General features: G+C 55.4%; 1 protein-coding gene across 5 annotated transcripts in view; it reads left to right on the forward strand.

Moving 5' to 3' along the window:
- NFIC (nuclear factor I C) overlaps positions 1-27782 on the forward strand; it is a 66443-nt gene that overhangs the window by 17711 nt on the left and 20950 nt on the right. For all 5 annotated transcript variants that reach the window (XM_068537289.1, XM_068537288.1, XM_068537293.1 and 2 more), the window contains exon 3: positions 24618-24689. In XM_068537289.1, coding sequence (XP_068393390.1) covers positions 24618-24689 — 72 coding nt within the window. The remainder of the gene's footprint in view (positions 1-24617; positions 24690-27782) is intronic.

A 27782-nucleotide genomic window follows, 5' to 3' on the forward strand; every position in this document is an offset into this window, starting at 1 on the left:
GTAACAACCATGCCAACTCTTAGCGATGCTGTGAGGATTCCATGAGGTCTCCTGGTCTCCACTGTGTGTGGGAGGGAGAGCTGGGGCAGAGTTTCCCAGTCTTGACCTTGATTCCTTGACCTTGACCCCATCTGCCCCTCCCCCGCCCCCACCAATTAGCACTGAACGCAGGGGGGCCAGAGGCAGAGGGGTAGACAAGGTGACTGTTTGCTGCGGGCGGGATTGGGGGTGTGGGCAGGGGCAGCCTTGGGGGCTGCAGTGCCCATTACCATGCAGGTCCTGGTCTCTCTCACCACATCCATCCTCCTCCTCCGCGCTGAGCTGATAAAATTTTGAAGCGAGTTTTCTGCCAGCGTCAGCACAATCTCCGGGCGCCTCCCCTCCCCCATCGGTCCCCTCCCCCCTCAGCTCAGCAGGCAGGCCAGGCCTCCGGGCCTCCCCAGACACCTTCGCGTCCGACTGCCATGACTTTGCTGGCCAGTCTGGTCAGCATCCTCACGTGAGGGCCGGGGAAGGTCAAGGCTGCTGCGCCCGCCCGTGCAGGCTCCATCATCCCAGGGGACCACTGCTGCTCAGACAGGCCCCAGCTGACCCAGCTTCAGCTGGCTGGGAGTGAGGGTCGGGCGTGAGGGCCGGGCCAGGAACCCACGCCCAGCTCAGCCGCCTGCCTAACGGCTGGGTGATCCTAAACAAGTCACTTAGTCTCTCTGTGCCTGCTTTCTTTGTTTTTAAAATGGGGCGCTCAAACATAGCTGTCCGGTAGGAATGTTGTGTTCTCATGGTAAGCGTTCAACAAATAGCCCCCATGCGGTCGTGAACACAGGTACCAGGCACAGGGCTAGGGCTTTGTGGACCGTTGTTATCAACGTTATCATCCTCATTAGGATTTTGATTTCCCGCCTCCATGCCTTTGCCCATGCTGTTCCCTCTGCCTGGAATGCCTCTCCCGTCTGGAAGACTCCTACTTGTGCTTCAAAACCCCAACTCCCAGCTCCACTTTCTCTCCGTCAGGCATTTTTTCTGAGGACTTAGCAGTTCTTTTCCATTCTCATGGCAACCCTGCAAGGCAGGGATCATTGTACCCATTTTACAGATGAGGAAACCAAAACCCAAAGAAGATAACTGCCCGGTGCAAGGTCACACAGCTAGGAAAGGGCAGAGTTAGGGTTTGGACATGGGCAGGTTCTGTTGCTGACACCCCTGCTAGCCTTCTACGCTCGGTGGCGGAAGGGGATGGAAGTAAATCACAGTGTAGGATGTGGGTATCCAGTCAACGTGGCTTGGCCACCTCCGGGCTGAGTCTGTGTTCTAGGCTCCTACCAGCTAGGGCCTCATCCGGGGTTCCCAGGCTGAGGCTGGCCCCCAGAACCCCCCTGCTGAGCTTCAGCTCCCCAGCTTCCACCGCAGGACCCCTGTCTTCATCTGGGCTAGAGTTCTGTCTCTCTTCTCAGCCAGGTAGTCATCTGACCTCAGAGGCAACTGGTCACCTCCCTCCTCTCACCTTGTGGGTCCCAGGGCTGCAGGGGGTCCAGGCCAAGGCCAGAGTGCTGTGCCCACTCAAATCAGCCCTGCTAGGAGGCCATGGGATTGATGGGGAGTGGGGGAAATGGGCCTCAGTTGGCTTCTGGGGGCGGGTGTCACAGGGTGGGTGGTGGGACAGGCACCCGCCATTCGGCTGAAAGGAGGTACCACCTCTAGCGTCAGAAGCGGGGCCTTGGAGCCGACGGAATGACAGTGAGAGAGAGAGACAGAGAGACCCAGAGACATGGGGAGACACAGAGAGACCCACAGACGCATCATACACTCGACCCTTCCCTGTCCCAAGACAAGGGACGAAGTCCAGCTCCCCACACGGCCTCTGTCCGTATCTCTCCCAGGGGGTGTCAGGCGGACTGCTGGAACCGCACGCCAAAGGGGAATCCCAGGCCTCCATCCTCGGGTTTATTTTGGAGGAGAGAAGGGTGGGGACAAGCCATGAGGAGGTCCCTTTAGCGCTGCGGCTGCCAGGCTGATCAGAGCCCAGGGCACCGCCTGGGGCCAAATTTGGCTTCTCCAGGCATCCATCTGGCACCGTTGTGGACACAGGGGCCTGATTCCAGGGGTGGACTCCGTGTGTGCCCTAGAGGTGGGCTAGGGGGCAGCTGGGGGGCCATGATGAGGGGGAGACATGAGCTCCACCTTGGGACATTGGAGCTGCCCACTCAATGCGTGCACTTTAGGGGGAGGGATGTGTGCAGTTAAGCAGGGCATGGGCCACCTGACAATTCTCAGTTAAATTAATAAAAACCTAATGACAGGGAAGGGTGTGGAGAGGGATGGCGGGGCAGGCACTCTGGCCAGGGAGGGCCTGAAAGAAGTGAGGGAGCTGCAGAGGGATTTGAGTGAGAGTGTGTGGGGCATTGGGGGGGGGGCACAGTCAGTGCAAAGGCCCTGCGGCTGGAATGGCCCCGAGCACAGGTGCTAGAGGGGGAGGTGAGGCCCTGTGCCTGGCGATGGGGAGGCCGGGAGTGGGTGAGCCGGCTCTCCTCTCTCCTGCCTCCCATTTGAGAAGGAGTCTGGAGAAAGCAGGGCCCAGAGAGGGAAGCCGCCTGCCCAGCCCCGAAGCCCAGCCAGGCCTCCCCACCCCCTCTGGCGGCCAGAGAAACCTGAGGCGTGGGCGGGCACCGTGCCAGGGCGGGAGGGGGAGGGGCTGCCAGGCCCGCCCGCTCCGGCAGCTGCCAGCCCGCCCCGAGCCCCGCCAGCCCAGATGGTGCCCATCTGCTGACGCTGCCGTGGGCTGGCCTCCCGTTCCCGCCTCCTGTTCCCGCCTTGTTCGGTGCCAACCTCCCGGAAGGGCGCTGTGGGCAGGGGCTGGCTTGGGAAGCTCGCAGCTGCTAGAGGAGCTGCCCAGGGTGCCCAGGGAGGGGTCAGGAGGAACTGGGGGCAGGGGTCCCCGTCGCCTCCTGGATGGACCTGGGAAACAATAATAACAACAGAGATAATAGTAACAGCAAACACATATCGTGTGCCCGGTGCTGAGCCCATCCTACATCTGGTTTCATTCTCTCCACCACTCTGGGAAGGAGGGACTATTACCTTCTCCCCTGTTTCTGATAAGGAAGCAGTCCCAGAGATGGTCAGCCACTTGCCCAAGGTCACACAGCTCCTAAGAGGTAGGGCGAAATTAGAACCCACAGATCCTGACTCCTTGAAACCATTAAAGGAAAAAACCTAAAAACCGCTTTTGAGGTTATCAGATGGAACCCACACCTTCCTAGTTGTACAGATCATGAAAAGAGCTGGCCCGGAATACACAGTGAACAAATGAATGAATATCGGTGAACGTTCCTGAAGTGCCTACCGTGCCCAAGCCTCGGGGCTGGGGTCTCCATAAAGCACACCCTGGGCTCGGATGGCAGGAGAAAGGGCCTGGAGCAAGGGGGCCTGGATCAGTCTCAGCTCTGCTCCTGGCTTGCTGTGTGACTTAGGGCAGAGCCCTGCCCTCTCTGGTCCGAGGTTGGAGGAGAGCTGAGGCCAGGAAGGTAGGGCCTTGTGGGGCCACAGAGAGAAACAAGCCAGACCCTGACTGAGGGTGCTGCCGTCTCCTCCAACCCCTGTTAATCTTCATCCCAACACTGGCCCTGTGCTGGGGAGACAGAGGGCGGATGTGGACCGGAGCGCGTGTGAGGGCACCGGTTGGCTTGAGTAATGAATACAGTTTGTGTCCACACGTGCTCCAGGCTGTGTGAGGTGCATTCCCCTCTCTGCGCCTTAGTTTTCCCATCTGGAAAGTGGAGAAAATAAGAACTATGTCCACTGCATTGATGATTGGAGTGATCCCCGGACAGCATACAGGAGGCCCTGGATAAACGCTCAGTCCCTTCCCGGATCCTCTTCCCAGCCCCAGGTGGCAAAGGGGAAGAACCTCAGTGCATCTAGTGAACCAGCAGGGGCACCTGTGACCCAGGATGGGCCCCCACTGGAAGCCACCTCTCCAGGTGTCTGGGTGGCGGAGGGGTGAGGGGCTCTTGGCAGCCTTGACTCCCCCGGGGCTGAGCAGCCAGGTGGACCAGCCGTCTGTCTGTGCAGAGGAGGTGGCTACCCGGGGGTGAGGTCCAGACACCAGCTGACGATGTATTTATAGCGGCAGCAGGAGGCCTCTGGGCTCCTGGTTAGTGGTGCGGAGGGAGCCGCTAACCCAGCAGGTGGGAGCCCAGTGTCCGGAAGAGGTAGGGGCACGATCTGTAGCCAGATGGCCCAGGTTCAAATCCCGCTGCTCGTGAGCTGTGTGACCTTGGGCAGGTGACGTCACTGCTCTGGGCCTCAGTTTCCTTCCCTCTGAAATGGGCATGATACAGATGGTGCCTGCTTCACCGGGCTGGGTAGGGTTAAATGAGTTAATGCATGAAGAGTGCTAGGACAGGGCCTGGCACACAGTAAATGCTCACACATGATTTGGTGCCTTAAAAAGGAAGGCTATTCTGACACCTGCTACACCATGGATGGACCCGGAGAACATGATGCTCAGTGAGAGAATCCAGACACAAAAGGACAAATACTGTCTGATCCCACTCACAGGAGGTCCCTAGAGAGTCACATCCACAGAGACAGGAAGTAGATGGTGGGGGCCAGGGGCTGGGGGAGGGGCTGGGGAGTCAGGGTTTCATGGGGACAGAGTTTCAGTTTGGGAAGATGAGAAAGTTCTGGAGATTGATGGTGGGGATGGTCGCTGGACAGTGTGAATGTACTTAATGCCACTGAAGTGCACACTTAAAAATGGTTAAAATGGTAAAGTTTATGCTACTGATATTTTACCACAATTTAAAAAATTATTTGTTGTTGATAATAATAATTTGTAAATCAACTAGACTTCAATTTAAAAATTCAAAAAAACCGATAATAATAATGAATAATAATAGTACATCGTCTATTATACTGCAATGATAAATAATAAAAATAAAATCAGTGATGGTAATATAATCCTAGTTATTATTATCACCGCCTTTATTATCATCATCATTCCTTTGTTTCTAGCCCCAGCTCTGCCCTCTGGCCAGCTGGGCAACCTTAGGCAAGTTAGTGCCCATCTCTGTGCTTCTGTTTCTTCATCTGCAAATTGAGCATAGGGAGTGTCCAGCGATTGGAGTTAAGATCGTATCTATGAGAAAGGAACCTCTTAGCACAATGAGTGCTCAGAAATATTTGGAGTTCTTTCCTGAGTAGCCTGAGTAGGTCCTCCCTCCCCCATGGACACCCCTGCATGGGCGCCCAGCTTGCACGCCTGCACCTGCCAAGGCAGGGCCGCAGAGGATCCTGAGGACCCGAGAGGTGCGGAGCTCTCAGAAAACGGGAGGCAGCTCGATGCACCTGTGGCGGCCACCCCGGCGTGGCGGGGCTGCAGTTGCCACCCTGGCCCTGTGCCCAGCGAGCCAAGGGGAGGCTGAGGGCAGCTAGGGACATCTCCGGGCCCCCCCCCTTCCGCAGACAGCTGCCAGGCCGGCCCCTCTCCCTCCAGCTGGGCGTGGGCAGGAAGTCACAGATGGTCAGAGTCGGTGAGGGACAAGGGAGGGGGCACGTGGGAACACTGGATGTCTTGTCCAGATCAGGAAACTGAGGCCCAGAGAGGGGCGGGGCATTGCCCAGGGCGGCCCAGTAAGGGCCCTTCCTCTGGTCCATTCTGTCCCATCTTCTGTCCCAGGCTGACTTGGATGGGTGCCAGGATGGGAGACCCTGGTACTTCAGGGTAAATGGCTTGCAAATGGGAAAGGGGTTTCAAGGCCCAGGGTGGTGGGGGGGGGGCTGTGGCTGGTGGTGCTCTAGATTGCCAGAGCTGAGGTCTGCTCTAGATCCTCCAAGGGACAAGTTCTGGAATTTCCAAGGCCTGAGTTCTAGACGCTTCAGAGCTGGGATCTTTACCATCTGACAATTCTAGAATTCTCCCGGGTGGGTTCAGAGCAGCACAATTCAGTAGAAATACAACTCGAGCCATACAGGTAATTTTTCTGGTATCCACACTTAAAAGTATAAACCTACAGGGGAAATTAATTTTAACAGCCTATTCTGTTTAACCCAGGACATCCAAAATATTGTCATTTCGACACATAATCAATATGAAAAAGTTATTGAGACGTTTCACCTTCTTTTTTGTCCTAAGTCTTTGAGGTTCACTGTGTGTTTCGGACTGGCCACATTTCAGGCGCTCAACGCTACACGTGGCCAGTGGATGCCGTGTCAGCACTAGAGCATCTGCGTTCCAGAGAATTCCAAGGCAGATCTCAAATCTCCCAAGCTGGGTTCTTGAGAATGTGAGGACCGATTCTAAAACTCCCAAATCAATCATCAATTATCCAATCAAGTATTGGTTTCGTCAATATCCAAGAAGCCCTTAAGTGTATTCGTGACCATGGACGACAGTTTCCAGAATTCCACTCGTTGGGTTTTCACACGGCCAAGGACAAGCTCTAGAATGTTCTCGAGCTGGGTTCTAGAACATCCAGGGCAGGTTCTAGAATTCTCTGAGGCAGGGATCCAGAAAGTTCAGGTCAGAGTCGAGTAAGCCTGTCCTCAGACCCCGGGTGACTGAGCAGAACATTACAGAAAAGATGCCTGCAGAGGGAGAAGGAGGTCAATTTTCATTTTTTTGAGGCTTTTTGCAGACTGGCTGAGTCAGGGGCTGCGTGCTTGGGGGCAGCAAGGTGGATGGGGGCCCTGTTGTGGGAAAAGGTTTGGGAGCAGTTTGTGAGGATACATTACTATGAGAACCTGGGACTAGGGGGGCCCAGGAATAAGAATCAGGACTTTGTTTAATCCCCAGTAAACGTCTGTTATTTATTAGATGTTTGGACATGGAACCCTGCGTGTGTTTCCAGAGGCGCTTGTGGGGCTGTTGTGGGGAGGGGGCGCTTAGTAGGTCCTCGCTGGAAGGCAGCGGCTGTAGTTGGGGATTGTGACATTTGGCAGGAGGCAGGGGTTGTCTGTCTGTGTTTGGGGTGTTGGGGTGCATTTATGGGGGAACTGCAGGCATATTGAGGGCTTACTAAATTAAATTCTCAGTAAATGTCAGGAATTGTTAGTACCATTTCGTTTCATCTTAATTCCACAAAGGTAGAGATTATCACGAACCGCATTTATCACATGGGAAAATTGAGACCCAGAGAGGTTAAGACACCAACCTGAGGTCACACAGCTAAAAGGTAGCATCTGGATTCAAACCCAGGTCTGAGGGCAGATCTGAGGGCCTATAATGGTCCCTTGGGAAGGGGCTGTTTGGGGTGTGTCAGGGACCTCCCCCAGAATGTCCCAGGATCCCTCCTTTGGGCCTAGAGGATTTTGGTGCTGGTGAGTGGATGCCAGGTTCAGCTGGATCAAGGAGCACCTTTGGGGGCTGCAGCCTGGCCGGGGCCCGGTGAGGGGGGTGGCTAGCCTCAAACCCTCGACATGGGGAAACCAGGAAGGCGAGAGATGCAGCCAAGGTCACATGTTCCCTTTCAGTCTCTGTCTCTGGATCTCTTTTTCCGTCTCTTTGTCTCTCTCAGCCCCTGTCTCTGCCCAGCCCCAGTCTCTCCTGGTCTAGGCCAGTCTCCTCCCCTCACCGCCTCTGGGCAGCCTGTGGGCTGCCCGGAGGCGGCAACAGCAGCTGAATGGGCCCCTTGTTCCTGACCACACCCTCCCCTTAGGGTCACCCCGGGACAAGCTCTGGCAGCCTGCTGTCTTAAAGAGCCAGCGCCCAGAGAGAGGGGAAAAGAGGGGGCCACTTCGCTGTCAAGCCCCACCCCCCAGCCTTCCAAGGATGGAGGAACTGAAGTGCACACATGCGGGGGAGCACTGCACCTGGACATCCCAGCCCCACGTGATCAGACGGTGGCCCTGGGGCTGTGTGTGCATGGTGGGGCTTGGGTTTCATCTGGGACAAATTCCTTCTCCTGTCTTGGCCGCCGTTTCCCCATCTGTATCTGCAGCTCCTTGTGCCCACCCGGCGGGGGAGGTGGGGGGTCGTTGGGCAGATGGAATAGTATCTGGGCCAGGTTTAGTACACAGTCGGCGCTCTTCTGTGCCCATCGTGCAATTATGTAGCCCCATTTTACGGAGGAGCTGAGCGGTAAGGCTCTGGCTGAGGCTACGCAGCCCAGACTTCACCCAACTCTGCCACCTCCGCCCTCCGCTTGGGGCTGTGAAGCTTCAGGTTGCTCGCTTGCCGTCTCTGGGCCTCAGTTTCCCCTTCAGAGCAACGGGAACCGCCCCTGCCCACTTTCAGGCTAGAAGCCTTTCACTTCTCCCGCCCCGAGGATGCTGTGGCTGGGAGTTCCGGGCATCCCCCAGATAGGAGCCAACCCAGAGGGCCTCGAACGGGGCTGCACCCGGTAGCCACTCTGGGCGGCCTCGGCGCTCCTGTGCCCCAGGCCGGCCCCACAGACAGCCCGGGACAGGTTGCTGCCGGATGGCCAAGCCTGTTCCCTGCTTCCTTATGTAACCAGGTTATGCAAGGGCAGCTGGCCTGCTTACATAAGGGGAGGCCGGGCCAGCCCCAGCTGGGGAGGGGGAAGCTCTTAAAGGGGCTGGTGTCTCCCGAGTCTCCCCTCCAGGGCCCTGTGCCAACCCACGGAGGGGAGCCTTATAAACTCTGGCCGATTCTGTACCCATCAGCGCCATCATTGCCATCATTATTATTATTGCTGTTGATGTTGTTTATCATCACTCTGTTCTTTCCCAGGAGGCACAAAGCCCACTCTGCTTCTGACCCTCGGCTAGTGCCTTTTCTCCCTGAGCCTTAGTTTCCCCATCTGGGCAAGGGGGGTGGTGTCAGTGAAGGAAGGCAGTGGGGCGTAACGGGGGTTCTGGCCCCGCCACCTGCTCGCTGTGTGACCTCAGGCAAATGGCGATCCTCTCTGGGCCTTGGTTTCCCCATCTGTAAAATATGCTTGCCTCTCTAGGTTACTGAGAGGGAAATGAATTCAGACATGCGAAGGGTTAAGATGGCATCGAGCACACACTCAGCCAGTACAGCTTCTTGGTAGTCAATAAATATTTATTAAGCGCTTACTGTGTGCCAAGCCCTGTACTGCGAACAAGACAGACAAAATTCCAGGCCTTGCGGGGCTCACAGTCCGGTGGGGGAGACGGACAAAGAACAAGTTTGTGATAAGGGCTATTGAGAAAAATAAAGAAAGGCAAGGAATAGAGAGTGGTGGGCTATTTGGGGAGGGACTGTCTGAGGACTTGACATTTGAGCTGAGACCTGAGGGTGAAGAGGAAGCAGTTGTGTGAAGAAGTGGGGAAGGGCAGTTTAGGCAGAGGGCACAGCCTATGCAAAGGCCCTGGGGCAGGACCTGGTGTGTTGGAGGAACAGCCAGGTGGCCCTAGCGGCTGGAGCAGAGTGAGGGAGGGGGATAGAGGGAGGAGGGGAGGGCAGGGACTTGGGCTTTTACACCTAGGGAGGTGGGAGCCCTGGAGGGCTGTGGGCAGAGGAGGGGCGGGGCCTGACTCAGGTGCTCACAGGCGCCCTCTGGCCACTGTGGGGAGGACAGACTGTGGGGGGTGAGGGGGAGAGTTGAGAGACCAGGGCTGAGGCCACCGCACTGGTTCAGGCATAGGCGGGTGACAGTGAGGGCCGGCCAGGCAGAGGCTGATTCCAGAAGCGTGAGAATTCAGTGGCAGTGGTCAGCCTGGGTGGAGCAGGACAGGGCACGTTGGTCACCTGGATTATGGGGCCCCTTCGGAGGCTGGCGCTGGCCCCGTTACCTCCTGCTTGGACCTAGGCAGGGAAAGGAGGGGCGGGCAAGCGCAGGGCCCCCAGTCACACCCAGGGCCCCTCCTGGAGTCAGGACGTTGTTTGCGGGCAAGCTGGGGTAGGGCTCTGGTGCCTGGGTGGCCCGCGGGGCTCTGGGCGGGCTGCGTGGGCAACTGCCGGGTGCCCAGCCCCAAGCTGGGTGTTCCACCTGCGTGGCTGCATTGTTCCCGTTTTTATTCCCCATCTCGTCAGGTGAGCTTGGGCTGGCATCTGCCCCGCCCTGCACCTCAGTTTCCTCATCTGTGAAATGGGAATGATCATCTGTAACTGCTCGGTGGGTTCCAGGAGCACTGGCACACAGTAGGTGCCCATTCAGTGACCAGCAGCAATAGTGCAGGAGGCTTGGGAGTGAGGGAACCCCCCGGCATGGGAGGCAGGCATGTGGAAACCCACGGTACTCACTGAGATGAGCCACTGGGCAACTAACTGAGTCCCCGCGACTGAGCCCCTGTTTTGTCCCTGCAAAATGGGACCACAGTCACAGAACCCCTGTGACACCTGGTCAAAGGCCAGCACAGAAAGGCATGTAGGCTGCTAGCACACTGTCCCAGCCCCGTGTGACACCTGGGGAAACTGAGATCCAGAGAGAATGGGGGTGCTTAGCCTGGAGTCACACAGCCAATCGGGCAAGGAGATGCCCCTGGAACAGATGGCCTGGCTTCAAGCCATTCAGAGGGCCTCAGTTTCCAAATCCGTGAAATAGGCACACTGCGCGGGGGTCAGTAGGAATTACTGGACACCCAGGAGAGGCTGCAAGGATTTATCTGGCCAGTCTAGACACCTTCTTCCTGGGGTACTGGCATGACCTATGGGGGTGGTCTTTGGTCTCCCCCCATCCCCATCACCCAGTTCCCCTTAGGTGCTGGCTGAGGAGGAGATTCCTGGAGGCTCCTGGGTTAGCTGGGGCCCTTCTGGCCAAGGAGGGGGCAGTAGGAGCCAAGGCCCCTCTGCCTGGAAACTGCAGCCCTGTCTGGTTGGAGCAGGCCTGTCCTCCTCTGCCCTGTAGAAGGGCTGGAGCTGGACAGTCTGGCCCACCCCAGACAGACAGGGCTGTCTGTCTTTGCTGCATACCTACCATGTGCCTGCCTAGCCTCTGCCAGACCCAGACACGTTCAGTGAGGCAGCAGGTGGTGCGGCCAAGTCTGTCTGCGTGGGTCGAGTCCCAGCTTTGTGCACTTGGCCCAATTGCCTAACCTCCCTGAGGCCACCTCTGCCCCTCTGTAAATCTGTATGTAGCTCCTAGGATTATATGTAGCTCCTGGCAATATAAGCTCTCAATAAATGGAAGTTATGATTATTATCATTTTCATACACTGTTCTCTCTCCCTACAAGCCCCTTCTGTGCCTGGCAAACTCCTACTCAGACATCAAGACCCCAGCTCCAATGTCACCTCCTCCAGGAAGTCCTCCTGGGCCCCCAGGCCAGGTTTCTGTTATTTTCTTGGGTTCCTCCTGCCCAGAGGTCCTGCCCTCTGATATCCAGGACCTGGAGCAGTTGGGTGGGCTTCCCAAAAGAGGATTTCTGCTGATCCTCAAACAATGAAGGGGGCCCCGAGATAGGCAATGCTTAGGTGATATTCTATACCCTGCCCTCGGCCTGTTGTAGAAATCCCTTGTATCACCACTGGTTGGAGTGCACGCCTTTAAACCTGGTCTTTCCCTCTGAATATCCCCCAGTTTTCCCAACATTCCTCAGATTCCTTTGTCTGACAAGCATTTATTTTGCACCTGTTGTATGCCAGGCCCTATCAGGATCATCCCAATTATTCATGCAACAGGCATGTATTGGGTGCTGTGTGCCAGGCTCTGCTGGAATAATCGCACTCACTTGTCTGCAGACATCTGTCGACTGCCAGCTATGTGTAAGCATTGCTTGAGCACCGACTGCATGCCAGGCTCAGGGAAGAGAGGAAGCCCAGGGGAGGAGAAAAGTCTCCCACTAACCCTCCCTCCGGGCTTGGGCCCTCTAGTCTCCACCCTCCTCCTGCATTCCAGGCAGCGGGTTAAAAACATGGGCGCTGGAACCAGAGTAACTGAGTCGCCATCCGCTTGTCCACTCACTGGCGTGAGACCTGGGGCGAGCCCCTTCCGATCTCTGACCCCCTCTGTAAAGTGGAGCGCCCAGCAATCTGCTTGCAGCTCAAAACCTACTTTCTGCAGAGAAGGAAACTGAGGTACTAAGCAGGCAGGCTCCCCAGAAACCCCTCCGGGTAACACTGGGGGGGAACCCATCTTAGCCCAGAGAGGGGCAGGGCTGGCCCGAGGGCACACAGCTCTGGTCGGGACCCTGCCCTGCTCTGGAGCCCTCCCCTTGGTGCCCGCCTCCCTGGCCTGGCTGCCAGCCTCCGGCCTTCCCGCCTTCCCCCCACCCCACCCCCGACTCCCGCGGGGCTGCCGCGTTGGTGACGCAGCCGGAGAAACTTCAGAAGGAAGGGAAGCTGGGAGGGGCCGGGCTCCTCGGCAGCCCCTGGCTGGCCGGCCGGGTGCCCCCACCCCGTCCCTGGCAGGGGGGATGCTGCGGGCTTCCGCCGCCTCCATCCACCGCGTGGCCGCAGACGGCTTCCGGGGCCGCGTCCCCTCCTGCGGCCACACGTGAGCACTTAGCCCGTGGGCACATGTGGCTCCCCGGCTCACACCCCCCAACACCCCCCCCACCACCACCCCGGTCGGGCTGCCAGGGAGGCAGGCCGAGGCCTTGGCTTGGCTGCTGGCAAAGCCAAGAATTTGCTCCAAATGTAAACAGCGAGTTATTTTTAAGTCTGCCCCCCTCCCCGGGTGGCGCTGACACATTTGACATTGGAGGGGACCGGGAGGGGGGAGGGGGGGCCGAGGTTGCGCGTGTGGGTATTTTTAACCTTGTTTTTCACATCCTTGGTGCCACCCGGAGTCTGGTTTGTGCCGAGCGGCGGCGGTGGTGGGGAGCGCGGGGCTCGGGTGGCAGCGGGCGGGCGCCTCCCCCCGCCTGGCACGGCTGCTGCCCTCTTGGCACAAGTGCCTTTAACCCGCGCAGGCCGCCCCAGCCCCCCCCCAACCATGGCCGCCCCCCCACCCCACCCTGGGAGGGGAGCGCGGGCTCCAGGCCCCGCCAGCCCGCTCCTCCCGCGCCTACAAAATGGCCGCCAAGGCCAGAGAAGCATCTGGAAGCCGGGAGGGAGCGTTGAGAAAATGGCCGCCAGAGCGCTGATGTCATCGGTGGCGTGGCCGCCAAAAGCGGCCGGGGTGGGACGAGTCCCGGCCTGCAGGCCTCAGAGTGGGCCCCGCGGCCTACGGGGGCCTCCTTGCTGACTTTTCAGCCCGGACGCCCCCAAACCACCTGTGCCAAAGCCCCCCTGGCGCCCGCCGGACGCCCCAAGTTCAGCCCAAGGCCGCGCGTTCACCGCCCGGGCCTGCGCTGGGGCCGGCGGGGGGCGGTGGACGGCCGCTGCCCTGACCCGCTGGCCCGAGGTGTCCACCAGTGCCCGGCAGGGCCTGCAGCCAGGCCGCGGAGCAGGCGGGGGTGAGAGCCAGGCCGGGTGGGAAGAAAAAAGAAACTTTTCTTTGAAAGTGATTCCGAAGCAGGTTGGCTGGGGCCCAGGCGGCCGGCGGCAGGGCAGAGGGAGATGGAAAGTGTGGTCCAGACTCGAGGAACGCGGCGGGTCAGGAAGGACAAGGCGGGGGAGGCCCGGGCGGGGGCCGGCGTCCGGGAGGTCACCCCGGCCGTGGCCTTCTGCCTCTCGGCCCTGACGCCTTATCCAGATTTCCCCCGGGGGCGGATGAAGGCCGTGAACGTCTAGCATCTTGCTTTTTTCCCTTGGATTTGTCCAAACAGCCCTTGGAAGAGTGTCGCCTGGGGGTTTTAGATCCCGTGTACCAGGATGTGGAGGCTCAGAGAAGGAACGTACTTTTGCTGAGGTCACACAGCATTGGTGAGACTGACATCCATTTCTCGTGATTGCTGGCCTTGCGGGCCTGCGGTCTTGAGCCTGCAGGGGCAGGACGGGGTGTCTCCAGGGAGAGTCAGGGTTTGTACTGGAATTGCTTGAAGCCCAGGACCATTTCGGTTCTCGTCCTCCTGCTACACTACCAGGGAAGTCCAAGTTCAGTCTAGCCTGAAGCCTTCGTGCTGTGACTCAACTCCTGGCCCTCCTCAAGATGACCAGGAGGAAGCCTTGACCATGAACCTCATGCGGCAGAACTTTGTGTCTGTTTTGTTCGTTGCTGTGTCCCTGGATCCTAGGACAGGGCCTGGTACACAGTAGGTGCTCAATACATGTGTTGAGTGAAAGAATCACCGTTTCCCCTTATGCTTGGGTTTGCACAGACACTCATATGGGATGGGGGTGGAGACTCAGGACCCAAAACAGGTTGTAACATAGCTGGACATACACGGGAATCCTTTGTCACAGTTCTTAGAAGGGATACGAGGACATGAAACCCAGACTTCCAGAGCGTCAAGCCCAGGTCCTGTGGACACATAATCCCCCCCCTTGGTCTCTTGGGCAAGAGAGGGAGCTAGACCAGGCAGGCATTTGCAGGAAAGGCATTCCAGGCAGGGAACAGCATGTGCAAAGGCCCTGGGGCAGGACTCTGCCTGGCATGTTGGAGGAACAGTGAGGAGGCCCGTGTGGCTGGAACAGAGTGAGTGAGGGGGAGAGAGGGAGGAGGGGAGGGCAGGGAGAGGACGGGGCAGGTCGTGCAGGGCCTTGGGGAGGACTTGGAACTTTCATACATTTAAAGACCCAGACTCAGTCCAGTGTGATGAGAACTAGGACAAGGTTTGCACAAGGGGCCAGGGGAGGGTGTTCCAGAGAAGGAGACGTTAGAACCGGGCTTGGAGAGATGGTTGGAGTTTGCCTGAGAGCGAGAGGGGCAGGGAAGGTTCATGGCAAGAGCGAGAAGGATGAAGGCCAGGGTCGCGTGTACGGCGTGGCCTTCCAGGACAGAGAAAGTTGAACCTCAGCCGGCGATGTTTAAAAATGGCCGGTGACACTGGGGAGCTGGGAATTCCAGGGCCTGGCTTTGGTTCTCTCTCTAGCTGGCTGGTGTTGGGAGGCGGACGTGGCAGCAAGGCAGAGCCAGCTACATTTGGAAGCCCGCTAAGGTTGGAAGAGAAATCCTGCGGGCGAGCTCACCGTGGCAGCCGAGGCGGGTCCAGCAGACGCACCGCTGGGCCCCAGTGGGAACCCTAGGCTCTCCCGTATCCCGTCAGGTTTAAACAAGTGCGATTATGGTATCAGCAAGTCCTGTCCTTTGTAAATCCCAAAAATAAATTAAATATGACCCCCCTCCGTACACCCCAGGCCATCACCCTGGGCCAGGCTGTTATGCCCACCGGGATGTTTGCCCACCCCTCTCCCCGGACTTCCAGCCTCTGAGAGTCCAGAATTCACTCAGCAGCCAGACTTTTTTAATGTGTGTGTGTGTGTGTGCGCGCGCGTGCGCGCGCTTTATTGTGGTAAAATACATATAATATAAAATTCACCATCTTAACTATTTTTAAGTGCACAGCTCGGTGGCATTAAGTACATTCACACTGTCATGCAACCATCCCCACCATCCATCTCTAGAACTTTCTCATCCTCCCAAACTGAAACTCTGTCCCCATGAAACACTCCCCATCCCCTCCCCCAGCCCCTGGCCCCCACCATCTACTTCCTGTCTCTATGGATTTGAGTCCTCTGGGGACCTCCTGTGAGTGGAATCAGTCAGTATTTGTCCTTCTGTGTCTGGTTTATCTCACTGAGCATCATGTCTTCAAGGTTCATCCATGCTGCAGTGAGTGTCAGAATTTCCTTTCTTTTTAAGGCTGAGTAATATTCCACTATAGGGATGGACCACATTTTGTGTACCCATCACCTGCTGATGGACATTTGGGGTGTTTCCACCTATGGCTACTATGAATCATGCTGCTGTGAACATGGGTGGGCAAGTATCTGTTTTCAATTCTTTTGGGCGTATACGTGGGCGTGGGTCACATTGGTGATTCTATGTTTAACTTTTGGAGGGACCGCCAAGCCATTTTCCGCTATGGCTGCACCATTTTACATTCCTGTCAGCCGTGCATGAAGGTTCCAATTTCTCCACACCCTCATCACCAGAGACGTTTTAAAATGTAGCATAGATCATCGCCCTTGAGACTAAAGCCCAAGCTTCCCACGCGGCCCACGGGGCCCTGAGTGGTCTCATGTCTCCTTGCTTTGTGTACGTGTTGGGGCCACGTGCTCTCTCTGTTCCCCAAACGTCCCATGTTTGTTGCTGCCCCGGGGCCTTTGCACTTGCTGTGCCATCTGCCCTCAGCTCTCCCCATGGCTGGCTCCGTCCCATCCCTAGGCCCTTAGAGAGGTTTCGCCTGACTTTTCCGTCAAAAGTCACCTCCCCCACCCCCAGCCACTGTCTGTCCTCTCACCCAGTTTTATTGCCTCGGTGGAACTTAGAACCACCGAAATTATCTCGGGCTCCTTCTGTCGGCTCGTTTCCTGTCTGTCTCCCCCGCCTTGGCTCCCTGCCATTTCCCCAGTGCCTGGCAAGTGGTAGGTGGTCGGTAAACATCTGGGACATGAATGCTGGGGCGGTGCCTGGATCTCCCAGTTAGGAACTGCGGGAGCCTCAGCAACCAGGATGGAGGGAGTTGTCCGGTGCAAAGGGGGCGGGTGCTCTGGGGCGGGAAGGGCTGGACCGGAGGCCACGGCGGCGCCTTTGTCATGGGCTGGGACAGACCAAATTTGGGCTCGTGGCCACGGACAGGAAAGAACAGTTTGTACACTCCGTCAATGGGATCCAGTTTACATTTCTATTGTCGGTATGGTCATGTGTTTGTTTGAGGGAAAGGCCACAGGCGGTGGTGACGTTCCGGCTGCCTATGAACACCCGGCGGACCTGGGAAGTCGAGAAAACTGGTCCCAGGCCAAACCAGGGTGTCACTTGAAATACAGCCGCTGTCCGGGGCCAGTCTCACTTATACTAGCATGAGTGTGGTTAGCTGTGCTTCATGCATCGTGCTGGAGAGCCTTTTGTGTGTGTCTCGGGAAAAAAGACCTTTCAGGAAGGTCCCGGCGTGAGGGGAGAATGTGAGCCACATAGATACAGAAGGAACCGTGTTGTGGGCAGAGGGAACCACATGTGCAAAGGTCCTGGGGCAGGACCGGGCCTGGTGTTCTGGAGGAACAGTGAGGACGCCCATGTGGCTGGAGCAGAGTGAGCGAGGGGAAGAGAGGGAGGAGGGGAGGGCAGAGAGGGGACAGGGCAGGTCGTGCAGGTCCCTGTGGGCCACGGGGAGGACTTGGGCTTTTACCCCCAGGGAAGTGGGAGCCCTGGAGGGCTGTGGGCAGAGGGGGGACAAAGTTCGTTTAACTTCTGAGTTTGGAAAAATGCTGTCACCCAAACAGTATTTATCCCTTTGTGATTGGCCCCTCCCCTCCCGGGGCTCCTCTGAGTTCAACCTCACACCCGTATGAAGTAAGGCAACAATGGAGAAAGCCCACTTTACAGACGGGGAAAGCTGAGGCTCAGAGGGGAGAGAGGCCTGACTAGTCCCAGGTCACACGCCGGGTTGTGCCAGGGCTGGGGCTTCAACCCAGGTTTCAGGGTATGACTCCAGCTTCTACAAGATGCCCCAAGGTCATACGAGTTTGGAACCTGGAGCCTCTTCTTCGCCACCCAGGTGCATTTGAAAGACTTTGAGGAGTCCAACAGCTGCCCTGAGAAACCCGCAGCGATGCTCATGCTTTTTGACCATGAACCACGCGCTCGGGTGGAGTCTGCAGACACCCCCAAGGCACACCCATAGAAAATCCCCCAAATCCCCTACTCGGCAGCTGAGAGCGTGCATTTTGGTTCCGTGGTCCTGCTCTGGCCTGTTCATGTTTTCCTCGTGCGGTCGGGAATGTATTCTGAGCAGCACAAAGCACCAAATCGAACGCCTGATCTAAGCAGGGCTGCAGAAAGCCGCGTATTCAGGGATGGGCAGTGGGGGATCTGGGGGACAGCGACCAGGTCAGGAAAGAACTCATTAACAGGCAAACGTTTTAAAGCCGGTGATGGACATGATATAAAATTCAGTAAGACATTCAAGAATATTCCCCCCCTTTTTTAAAAGTAAGTCTTATTGGAGTATAGTTGATTTACAGTGTTGCATTAGTTTCAGGTGTACAGCAAAGTGATTCAGTCATACATATACATATATTCATTCTTTTTCAGATTCTTTACCCATATATAGATGATTACAGAATATTGAGTACAGTTTCCTGTGCTATGCAGTAGGTCCTTGTTGGTTATCTATTTTATATATAGTAGTATGTGTATGTTAATCCCAACCTCCTAATTTATCCCTCCCCACCACATTTCCCCTTTGGTAGCCATAAGTTCGTTTTTGAAATCTTTGAGTCTGTTTCTGTTCTGTAAATAAGTTCATTTATATCATTTTTAAAATTAGATTCCACATATGAGTGATAGCGTATGATATTTGTCTTTGTCTGACTTACTTCACTTAGTATGATCATCTCTAGGTCCATCCATGTTGCTATAAATGGCATTATTTCATTCTTTTTTATGGCTGAGTGATATTCCATTATATATATATACATATATATATATATATATATATATATATGTGTATATATATATATATATATATATACCACATCTTCTTTATCCATGCCTTCGTTGATGGACATTTAGATTGCTTCCATGTCCTGGCTACTGTGAATAGTGTTGCAGTGAACACTGGGGTGCATGTATCTTTTCAAATTATGGTTTTCATGGATATATTTTTGAGAGGAGCAGATAAAACCTGGTCGGCCCATCAGCTTTCTTTGCTGTATGGCCTTGGGTAACTTACTTACCCTCTCTGGGTAACCCATGGTTGTCAGCCTTGATCAAGGATTGCTGGAGGGTGTTAGACAAAACTGTTAAATACGTAGCCTGACATCTGGAGTTCGGTAAGCTGTCTGTGCTTAGCAGTTGCCATTATTATTGTTGTTATTGTTATTATTATCATCATCATCATCCCATATCTTCTCACTCTACACCTCAGTGAGGTGGAGGTGCTCTGAAATTTCCCTGGCCTGCGCATCAGAGTCTGGGGCCTCTGCTCCCATGGAAAGTAGGGTCTGGGGGCTCTGCTTCCATGGGGGGTGCTTTTCAGCATAAGTGGAACAGAGATATGCAAACAATTTATCTGCCCCCAGCTGTCCCCAGCACCACAATTAGTGACAGAAGGGACCTTTGGCAAAAGCAGAGCAGCAGGGGACCCCCAGCTGGGGCCTTTATCTGACTGGTCAGACAACAGGGTCCAAACACAGGGGGTCACTCCAAACCACTGATAAGAAAGGGGTCCTGGAGTTGGGGCAGGACCAACTGAGCCCCCCTCCAAGGGCCCACTGGACACCTCCTAGTCAAAAGCACAGGACCCAATTGTGAGGCCTCGGGGTGTCTGGGGGTTGGTCCCAGGCCCTTCGGTGCCACCTGGTACTGCCTGAGTTTGAATATGTTGCCTGCCTCTCTTTGTGCCTCAGTTTCCCCATCTGGAAAATGGGGATGATAATCGCATATCCCTCTTGGGGGAGTTTCGAAGATTAGATGAGTCAGTGGAGGGGAAACTTGTAGCTCAACATAGTCAAAGGAGTGACTCACCACGTATTAACTATTGGAATGTACCATTTCACACGGTGTGACCTTGATGACCCTCCCAGGAGCTCCAGTCACAGCCCCTCACCCACCAGGGGCTGCCACTCACATCTCTGGGTTGCATGGCCTCCCTTGCACCTGGCACAGCCTGGAATTATACTCCTGGTTTATTTGCTTACTTGTTCATTGTCTGTCACTCCACCATTAGGATGTCAGTGCCACGAAGGCAGGGAATTGTGTCCATCTTGGTTGCTGCTGTGTGTTAGACACATGGCACCCTGGAGGTGCTCAGCAATCAGTTTGCCAGGTGATCAAAGGAGAGAAGTAAACGGTAGTGCAGTTCAGCTCTAATTTATGGATGAGGAAATGGAGGCTCAGAGATGTCAAAGTACTTGCACAAGGACACACAGCAGAGGTTGGCAGACTTTCAGTGAAGTGAATGCTTTAGACCTGGTAGGTCACCTACAGTTTCTGTTGCATACTCTTCTTTCTCTTTTGACAGCCCTTTAAAATTGTACAAGACCCTTTTCTTTCATTATTGCCTCCCCCTAAAGAGCCCTTTTAGACAGTTTTTTTCCCTAATCACTGCACCTCATGAAATTTTAATAGCACAGGTATATTATATATCTATTTATATACTGTATCTATATCTATCTATCTATGTTTTATAAATAAAAAGAGCAAAAATTTTTAGCCCCCTCCATCGCCCCAAGAACCAATTTTTGCCCCTACTGAGAATGGATGGATCTGGAACAGAGTCCCTCCGCCTCGGCACTGCTGACACTGGGGGCCGGATGACTCTGGGGGGCTATCCCAGACCAGCCTCCCTGTCCCCGCCCCCTCGATGCCAGGAGCCCCCCCCAGTCGTGACAAACACAGATGTCCCCAGACATCGCCTAGGGGTGCAGGATCACCCCAGTTAGGAACCTCTGCGCTAGGCAGACAATTTCTTTGAATTGACATCAGCTTTGGGATATAGACTCCCCGAGCTGGGCCTCAGTTTACCAACCTCATCAGCTGGGTAAATTTAATCAGATGGTGCTATGGCGCTCCTAACACAGTAAAAACTCAGCAAATGAAAGCCGCCCACTTGGGGTCTGGGGCATCTTGGGGCACTGGACATTAGCTGGCCTTTAGCATTATACGCTCTGGGTCCATCTGTTCAGACCAAAGGAAGGTCCATTTTAGGACTGGGCCTCTAGATGGGAGGAGGAAGAATTATCGGTGTCCTCTTTTTTTTTTTTTTTTTTCTTCCCTTGATTTTTCATGGAAACATCCAGAGCAGCTCAGCCCGATAGAACTTTGTGTGGTGATGGTGGGCGTATTCGGTGCCGTCCAATTCGGTCGCCACCAGCCACGTGTGCCTGTCGAGTATTGAAAGGTGACTGGTGCGGCTGAAGTCCTGAAAATTTAATTTCAATTTAGCCAATTTAAATTTCAAGTTGCATGCGACTCGGGGCTCCCATACTGGACAGCTCCAGAAGACAGGGTTTCCAGGAGCCAAATGACAGGCAGGTGGTTAGCAAGTGGGTGAGAAATAGTTCGAGGTTTTAGAGGTGATTAAAGATAAGATGGCAGGGACTTCCGTGGCGGTGGCGGTCCAGCATTAAGACTCTGTGCTCCCACTGCAGGGGGTGGGGTTCAATCCCTGGTGGGGGAACTAAGATCCCACATGGCCTGCGGCATGGCCAAAAAAAAAAGTAAGATGGCACAATAAAAAGGAAGGAGATTCTGACACCTGCTACAACATGGATGAACCTTGAGGACACGATGCTCAGTGAGAGAAGCCAGACACAGAAGGACACACAGTGTGTGATTCCACTCACAGGGGGTCCCCAGAGGAGTCACATCCACAGAGACAGGAAGTAGATGGTGGGGGCCAGGGACTGGGGGAGGGGTGGGGAGTCAGTGTTTCATGGGGACAGAGTTTCAGTTTGGAAAGATGAGAAAGTTCTGGAGGTGATGGCGGGGATGGTCACAAGATACTATGAATGTACTTAATGCCACTAAACTGTACACTTAGAAATGGTTAAATGGTAAAGTTTATGTTATGTATATTTCAACACAATCTAAAAATCAAATTAAAACAATTTTTAATGAGACGGCGTATAATTACAGCATGATATTATTTAGAAACTACACTTATTTCAATTTAAAAAGAACTACCGGGAGTATAGGAGTATAGGAGAAAAAAGAGAGAGAGCTTCTTCAGCCCAGTAAAGGGATCTGCAGAAACCACAGCTAACATTATTCTTAGTGGTGAGAGACCGAATGGGTTCCCCCTAAGATCAGAAGCAAGACGAGGACACCTGCTCTCACCACTTCCAGTCAACAGGGTTCTGGAAGTCCTAGCCAGTGCGATAAACCAAGAAAAAGAAATCAGAGGCATACACATTAGGAAGAAAGAAAGAAAACTTGCCCTATTTGCAAGCGACATGATGGTTTTCATAGAAAATCCCAAAGAATCTAGCAGAAAAAGAAAAAGACTCTTAGAACTAATATGTGAGTTCAGCAAGGTTGCAGAATACAAGATTAACACCCCCAAACCAATCGCATTTCTAAATGCTAGCAATGATCAATTAGAAACCAAAATTAAAAACACACTCTCATTTACAATTGCTCCCCAAACCTACCATGTATTGAATATCAACCTGGCACCAACCCTTTTACACTTGTTATTAGCTGACTTGGAGACCCAACAAACCCTGGGAGGTGGGTTTTATTATAGTCCCATTTTACAGATGAGGAAACTGAGGCTCAGACAGGTGATATGGCTGGCCTGAGGTCAAGAGCAGTGAATAAGGGCTCCAGACTAGAGCCAGCCGTAGCCTAGGGCCATGGCTTTCAAGGTACAAAGTAATAGCACCCAAGACAAAAACAGCAAGGAGATAGCAATAATAGTAATAAAACCCTCCCTCCAGTTGGTGAAGTGCTTACTACGTGTCAGCCACTGTTTGGGGCCCTTGATTGCATTCATTATCACCTTTTCCCTCCCGAGCAGCCCCTGAGGGAGAGTCTGTAATTGTGCCCATTTCACAGATGTGGGGAGTGAGGCACAGAGAGATGAGGGGTGGCGTCTGAGGCCCACAGCCTGGGCTGCTTGGTTCCAAAGCATAAGCACACAGGCGGCGCTCAAGAAACATCCCCCTTCTCGGGTAGGCCCCTGAGTGCCAGCCGGGCACTGTTGCCCGCTGAGTCCGTGTGGGTGCCGGTTCCGGAAGAGGGTCTGTGCCCAAGGCCTGGAGCCCGACGGCTGGCTGCCCGGGCTGGGCCCTTCCCAACCCAGTGGCCACCCGTGCCCAGCCATGCGGCCATCCAAGCAGGACGGGCCGGCTCCAAGGGGCCGCTGGCTGCCCGAGCCCGGGAGCGGCCACAGGGCGTGGGGCCGAGCCGGGCACAGCCCTCTCACCACTGCCCAGCCTGCCCAGCCTAGTCGGCCACGCGGGGGCTGCTCAGCCCAGCCAAGGAGGGCTGCCTGCATCCGCTCCTATCGTGGATGGGGAAACTGAGGCAGGTGGGGCCGCTCCTGTGCTGTTTACAGCATCCCTGGGTCTTGCCCGCCAGTAGGTGCTCAGCGCACAGCGTGTGCAAAGGCAAAAGCGCGATGCCAGGCAGACGGCGAGGGCCCAGTGACTGTTGTGCGAAGTGTCATCATTATTATTATCTCCAAAGCAACCCTGGGTGCACTGAGGCCCCAGCAGGGGAAGTGACCCCCGCCCCCCGGGACAACGTGTCCTTGGAGGCTCCCAGAGCTGGGATGGGAACGCGCGTCTCATCGCAGAATCCAGGCGGCTCACGCAAGCGCCGTACTGGATGTCGGGATGTAAGCACTAGCTACCGAATTAAAACAACAAGGGGCAGGGGAATTCCCTGGCGGTCCAGGAGTTAAGACTCTGCTTTTCCACCGCAGCGGGCAGGGGTTTGATCCCTGGTCAGGGAACTAAGATCCCTCAAGCGGTGCGGACAAAAAATAAATAAATAAAATAAAATGATACACTACTGTGTAAAAAAACAACAGCAAGGGGTGTGGGGCGGGGTACTTTTTCGTCATTCTAACCCTCCCTTTTCCTTGTGTACAAAATGGGTACACTAACAATGCCATATTTGTGTCTCTCTTCATGATTTAAGGGAAAGTATGAAATGAGAACAAGAAAACACATTTGTGGTCATGTTAGGGACTTAAAAATAACAGTAATAATAATAACGGGGTGGATGTTACCATGGATCTAGAGCTCCGTATGCCCTAAGCGCTTCATATGTATCAGCTCCTTGCCACCTCCTGGCAACCCAGTTAGGCCTGTGAGATGCTTTCGCACATTTGAAAGAGAAAACTCTGAGGCTCAGGGAGGTTAAGCGACTTGCCTAAGGTCACACAGCAATTAGCTCTGGGCCTTGGAGTATGGCAGGTGGGAGGGGCCTGATTCTCTTTCTCTGGCATTTGATGGTGATTCCCGCCACCTTTGTCCTTGACCTGAGAGACAAATGGGGGGGGGGGTGGGCTAGGGGTCCTGTCTGGCTGGGCTTGTCCATTTCTTCTCCCCCCCTCCCCCCGCAGTCTGGGGTGGAGGGTGTGAGGGCTGCAGAGGGGGCTGGCTCTACTCGCCCTCCATCTAGGCCTCCGGAGCCAATAACGCTGAGCTCAGCGTCTGTCTGCTTCACCCGGCTGCCAAGGAGCCTGATTATTTTTAGATAAGATGGAGGGGCGGGCGCCGGGGTGGGAGGGAGCCCCCAAGCCCGGCGGGTGGGGCCGGAAATGTCACAGCTGCAGAAATATGCCCCTCGGCCCCCTCTCCGGGGATCCTGAGTGGCAACCCAAGACCACAGGCTGGGCCCCCAGGACTCGGAAGGCAGAGGCGGTGGGGAGGGGGCCCGAGGGGCCAGGGACTCACCTCTCTGGCCCTCTGTTTTCCTGTCTGTGAAATGGGCATGAGAGTTGCCACCTCATACGGCAAAGGCAGGATTAAATGAGTTATCCTCACTTGACAGATGAGAAAACTGAGGCTCAGAGAGCACTTCCCCACGACTGAGCCAGCCCCTCCACTCGGGTTCTCGCCATGGTTCAGGACACAGGCAGGCTGGCGCTTAGTGACCTCAGACGTCCATGACCCCCTGGGGCAGCAGCCAGGGAGGGGGCCATGCCATGCTCCAGACCACGGCGCTGGCCCAGCCTAGCACTGGGCTGATGTCTCCTCCCCTCCTAAGTGGGGGTCCCTGCGATGTCACCAACTCCCCCTCCCTCTCTTTGCAGATGCAGAGCAAAGCGGCAGTCCCCGGGCAGGGATGGGCTCCGACCAGGAGGACAGCAAGCCCATCACACTGGGTGAGTCTGGAGGTGGCAGGGGTGGCGGGCACGGGCCCATCCCCATCTTTTATTTAGGAATCGTTTCCGGAGTGCCCCCTGTGGGTTCTGTGTGGTCCTGTGTGAGCACCTAAGTCACTCCTCCCAGCCATGCTGTAGAGTAGGTGCTGCTGTTGTTCCATTTTGCAGAGGCAGGGACTGAGGTCCGGAGAGGAATATGGGCCTTCCCAGGGGCATCCAGGGAGCTGGGGTTGGAACCCACGACCCTGAGCTCCAGCGTCTGGGCTCTGAGGTGCTCCCCCCATGGGAGAGGCCCTGGTGGGCCCTGCAGTCTCATGGGACATTGAGTGGATGAGTAGGACAACTCAGTTCTATGTTGCGGGTGTGGGAGCAGAGCCAGAAGGACAGAGAGGATTTGGAAGCTTCAGAGTCCCTGCTTCTACTCTGGTTCCCTGCCTACTCCCTCCCACAGTCTGTCCTCCCTGAAGTGGTCAGAGGGTGCCCGTGAGCACCTGAGTCAGGCCCCGCCCACCCTCTGCCCACAGCCCTCCAGGGCTCCCACCTCCCGGGGGTAAAAGCCCAAGTCCTCCCTGCCCTCCCCTCCTCCCTCTCCCCCCCTCGCTCACTCTGTTCCAGACACACAGGCCTCCTTGCTGTTCCTCCAGCACGCCAGGCACCATCCTGTCCCAGAGCCTCTGCACGTGCTGTGCCCGCTATCTGGACAGCTAACTGCTTTCTCTCGCTCCAGATCACCCAGGTCTCAGCTCAAATGCCTCCCTCTCAGAAAGGTCTTCCCTGAGCCCCTCAGCTCAAGCAGCCTCAGTCACTCTCAATCTCAGCCCTCTGTTTTATTTCCTTTCGAGGAAGTTAGTGATTGCGTATGTATTTGCTTAGTTGCTTAGTGATTGCAAATGCGGTTGTTTATCTCATGTAGTGGAACATCACCTCCTCAAGGGCAGAGGTGTTTGTTTTGATCACTACTGTGTCCTCAGTACCTAGAACAGGACCTGGCACACACTAGGTACTCAAAAAACATTTCTAGAAAGCAAAAAAGGAGAGAAGGATGAAGCAGAGGGAAAAAGAGAAACTAGAGGGATAGTATATTAGGGGCAAGGAAGGAGGAGAGATGAAAAGGGAGAAAGGAAGAAACAGTCAGTGGATGAGGGCATCCCCGTTGGAAGGTCCGTCACAGGCATGCACAGGGAGGCTGGATGGTTCCAGGAGGTTCACAGGCCCCCAGGCCACACCTCACTGGCCATCTGTGACCCGAGTCCTCCTTGACCTCCTGTGATCCCCAGGCGCCTCCCTCCAAGCCAGATGTTCAAGGCAGGCGGCGGGGGCCATGGCGCTTGGCCTGGTCCCGTGGGGAGCTCCAGCGTCTGGTAGAGGAAATCACTTCCTCCCCGCCCGCCAGGGAGTCCCCTGGAGATGGAGCTGGGCGAGCACTGCACAAACAGGAAACCCCGGTGGGGGTGGGGCGGAGGGGCGTGCTGACAGCAGCCGGCCAGCTGGGTCAGCAGGAAGCGGCCACGGCCACTTCCCCCTGGACACTGGTCCACCACCCTGTCCTCCTCGGGATGTTGTGGTCCCGAGCCTCCCATCATGGGCCTGGGCAGGTAGTAATTGCTCAATGAATGGTGGACACAAAGCTCATAAGCAGGGGGCTTGGGTGGCAGACAGCTGGGGAGCTGGGCACTGCTGTGAGCTCCCTGCGGCCACTGCTGCCCCCTGGGGGCCTGGACAAGAACTGCTCCCACCCACCCCCCCACCACCAAAGCCAAGAGCTGCCATTCTGTGGGTCCCACCTCCACTCTGACCACTCTCTCTGGCTCCTTCAACTCCAGCCCTGTTGGCCTCCGATTTGCCAAGTGCATCCCAACCCCAGGCCCTTTGCACAAGCCATTCCCGCTGCCAGGAACATCGTAACCCACAGGGAGGCGGCAAAACGTCGAGTTTAAGATCATCCTCATCGGGGCAGCCAGTTCTCACAAGGCAGTTTCCCTGTGCCAGGCGCTGTCTGGGCACTACCCAAATTTTAACTCACGTGTTCGCCTTATCCACCCCTACCTTGAGATCTTGGTTGAATGTCACCCTCCCAGAGAAGCCTTCTCTGAGCCCTTCGTGTAAAATAGGTCCCCTCCCCAGCAGGCTCCCCCGACCTTGACTGCCTCACCACTGCCTGACACATCTCACATTTAACTGAATCATCTTTAATAACTTTCTTTTTAAATTGTGGTACAACACACATAAATGTAGAATTTTAACCCTATTAAAATGTACCGTTCAGTGACATTAAGTACATTCAGAGCTGTGCACCCATCACCTCTGTCTAGTTCCAGAACATGCTCATAAACCCACAAAGCAACCCCATCTCCATTAGTCACTCCCCCTCCCCGAGTGACCATGAACCCACTCTCTGTCTCAGTGGATTTGCCTGTTCTGGACGTTTCCCATCAATGGAATCACACACTGTGTATCCTTCTGTGTCTGGCTTCTCTCACCGAGCATTGTGTTCTCAGGGTCCATCCACGTTGTAGCGAGTGTCAGGGCTTCACCTCTTTTCACGGCTGAGTGACGTTCCCGTGTGTGGAGGGACCACATTTTGTGTATCCATCATGGTTGATGGACATTTGGGTTGTCTCCAATTTCAGCTACTGTAAATCATGCTGCTGTGAACATTCATGTGCAAGTGTTTTTGACTTCCTGCTTTTACGTGGCGTCCTTCGCCCACCATGGGCTGTGAGTCCAAGAGGGCAGCTGCTCCTGTACGTCTTGTTCCCCACTGTGTCCCCAGTGCCCAACTCAGGGGGCGGACACTGGAGGTGCCTGGTAATGGGTCCTGCCTGTGAGGGTCTCCAGGTGGGACAGGCCTGCTTCCAGCTGTCTTGGGTTGGCCAGTGCTCCCGCCCTCTCGAGGCCAGCCTCAGTTTACAAATCCATGAAATGGGTCTAAACCACCCCAGCCCAGAGAGGAGGGTCCCTCTTCCTTTGACATTAGGCGGGAATGGGTCTGGGCACACTGAGGATTTTGACTGCTGTCTGTGGACCCTCCATTCACCCCATGGTTCTGAGCCCCTGCCGTTTGCCAGGCTCTGGTCCGGGCACTGGGGACAC

Source organism: Eschrichtius robustus, chromosome 2 (assembly GCF_028021215.1).
Source record: "Eschrichtius robustus isolate mEscRob2 chromosome 2, mEscRob2.pri, whole genome shotgun sequence".
Classification (NCBI taxonomy): Eukaryota; Metazoa; Chordata; class Mammalia; order Artiodactyla; family Eschrichtiidae; genus Eschrichtius; species Eschrichtius robustus.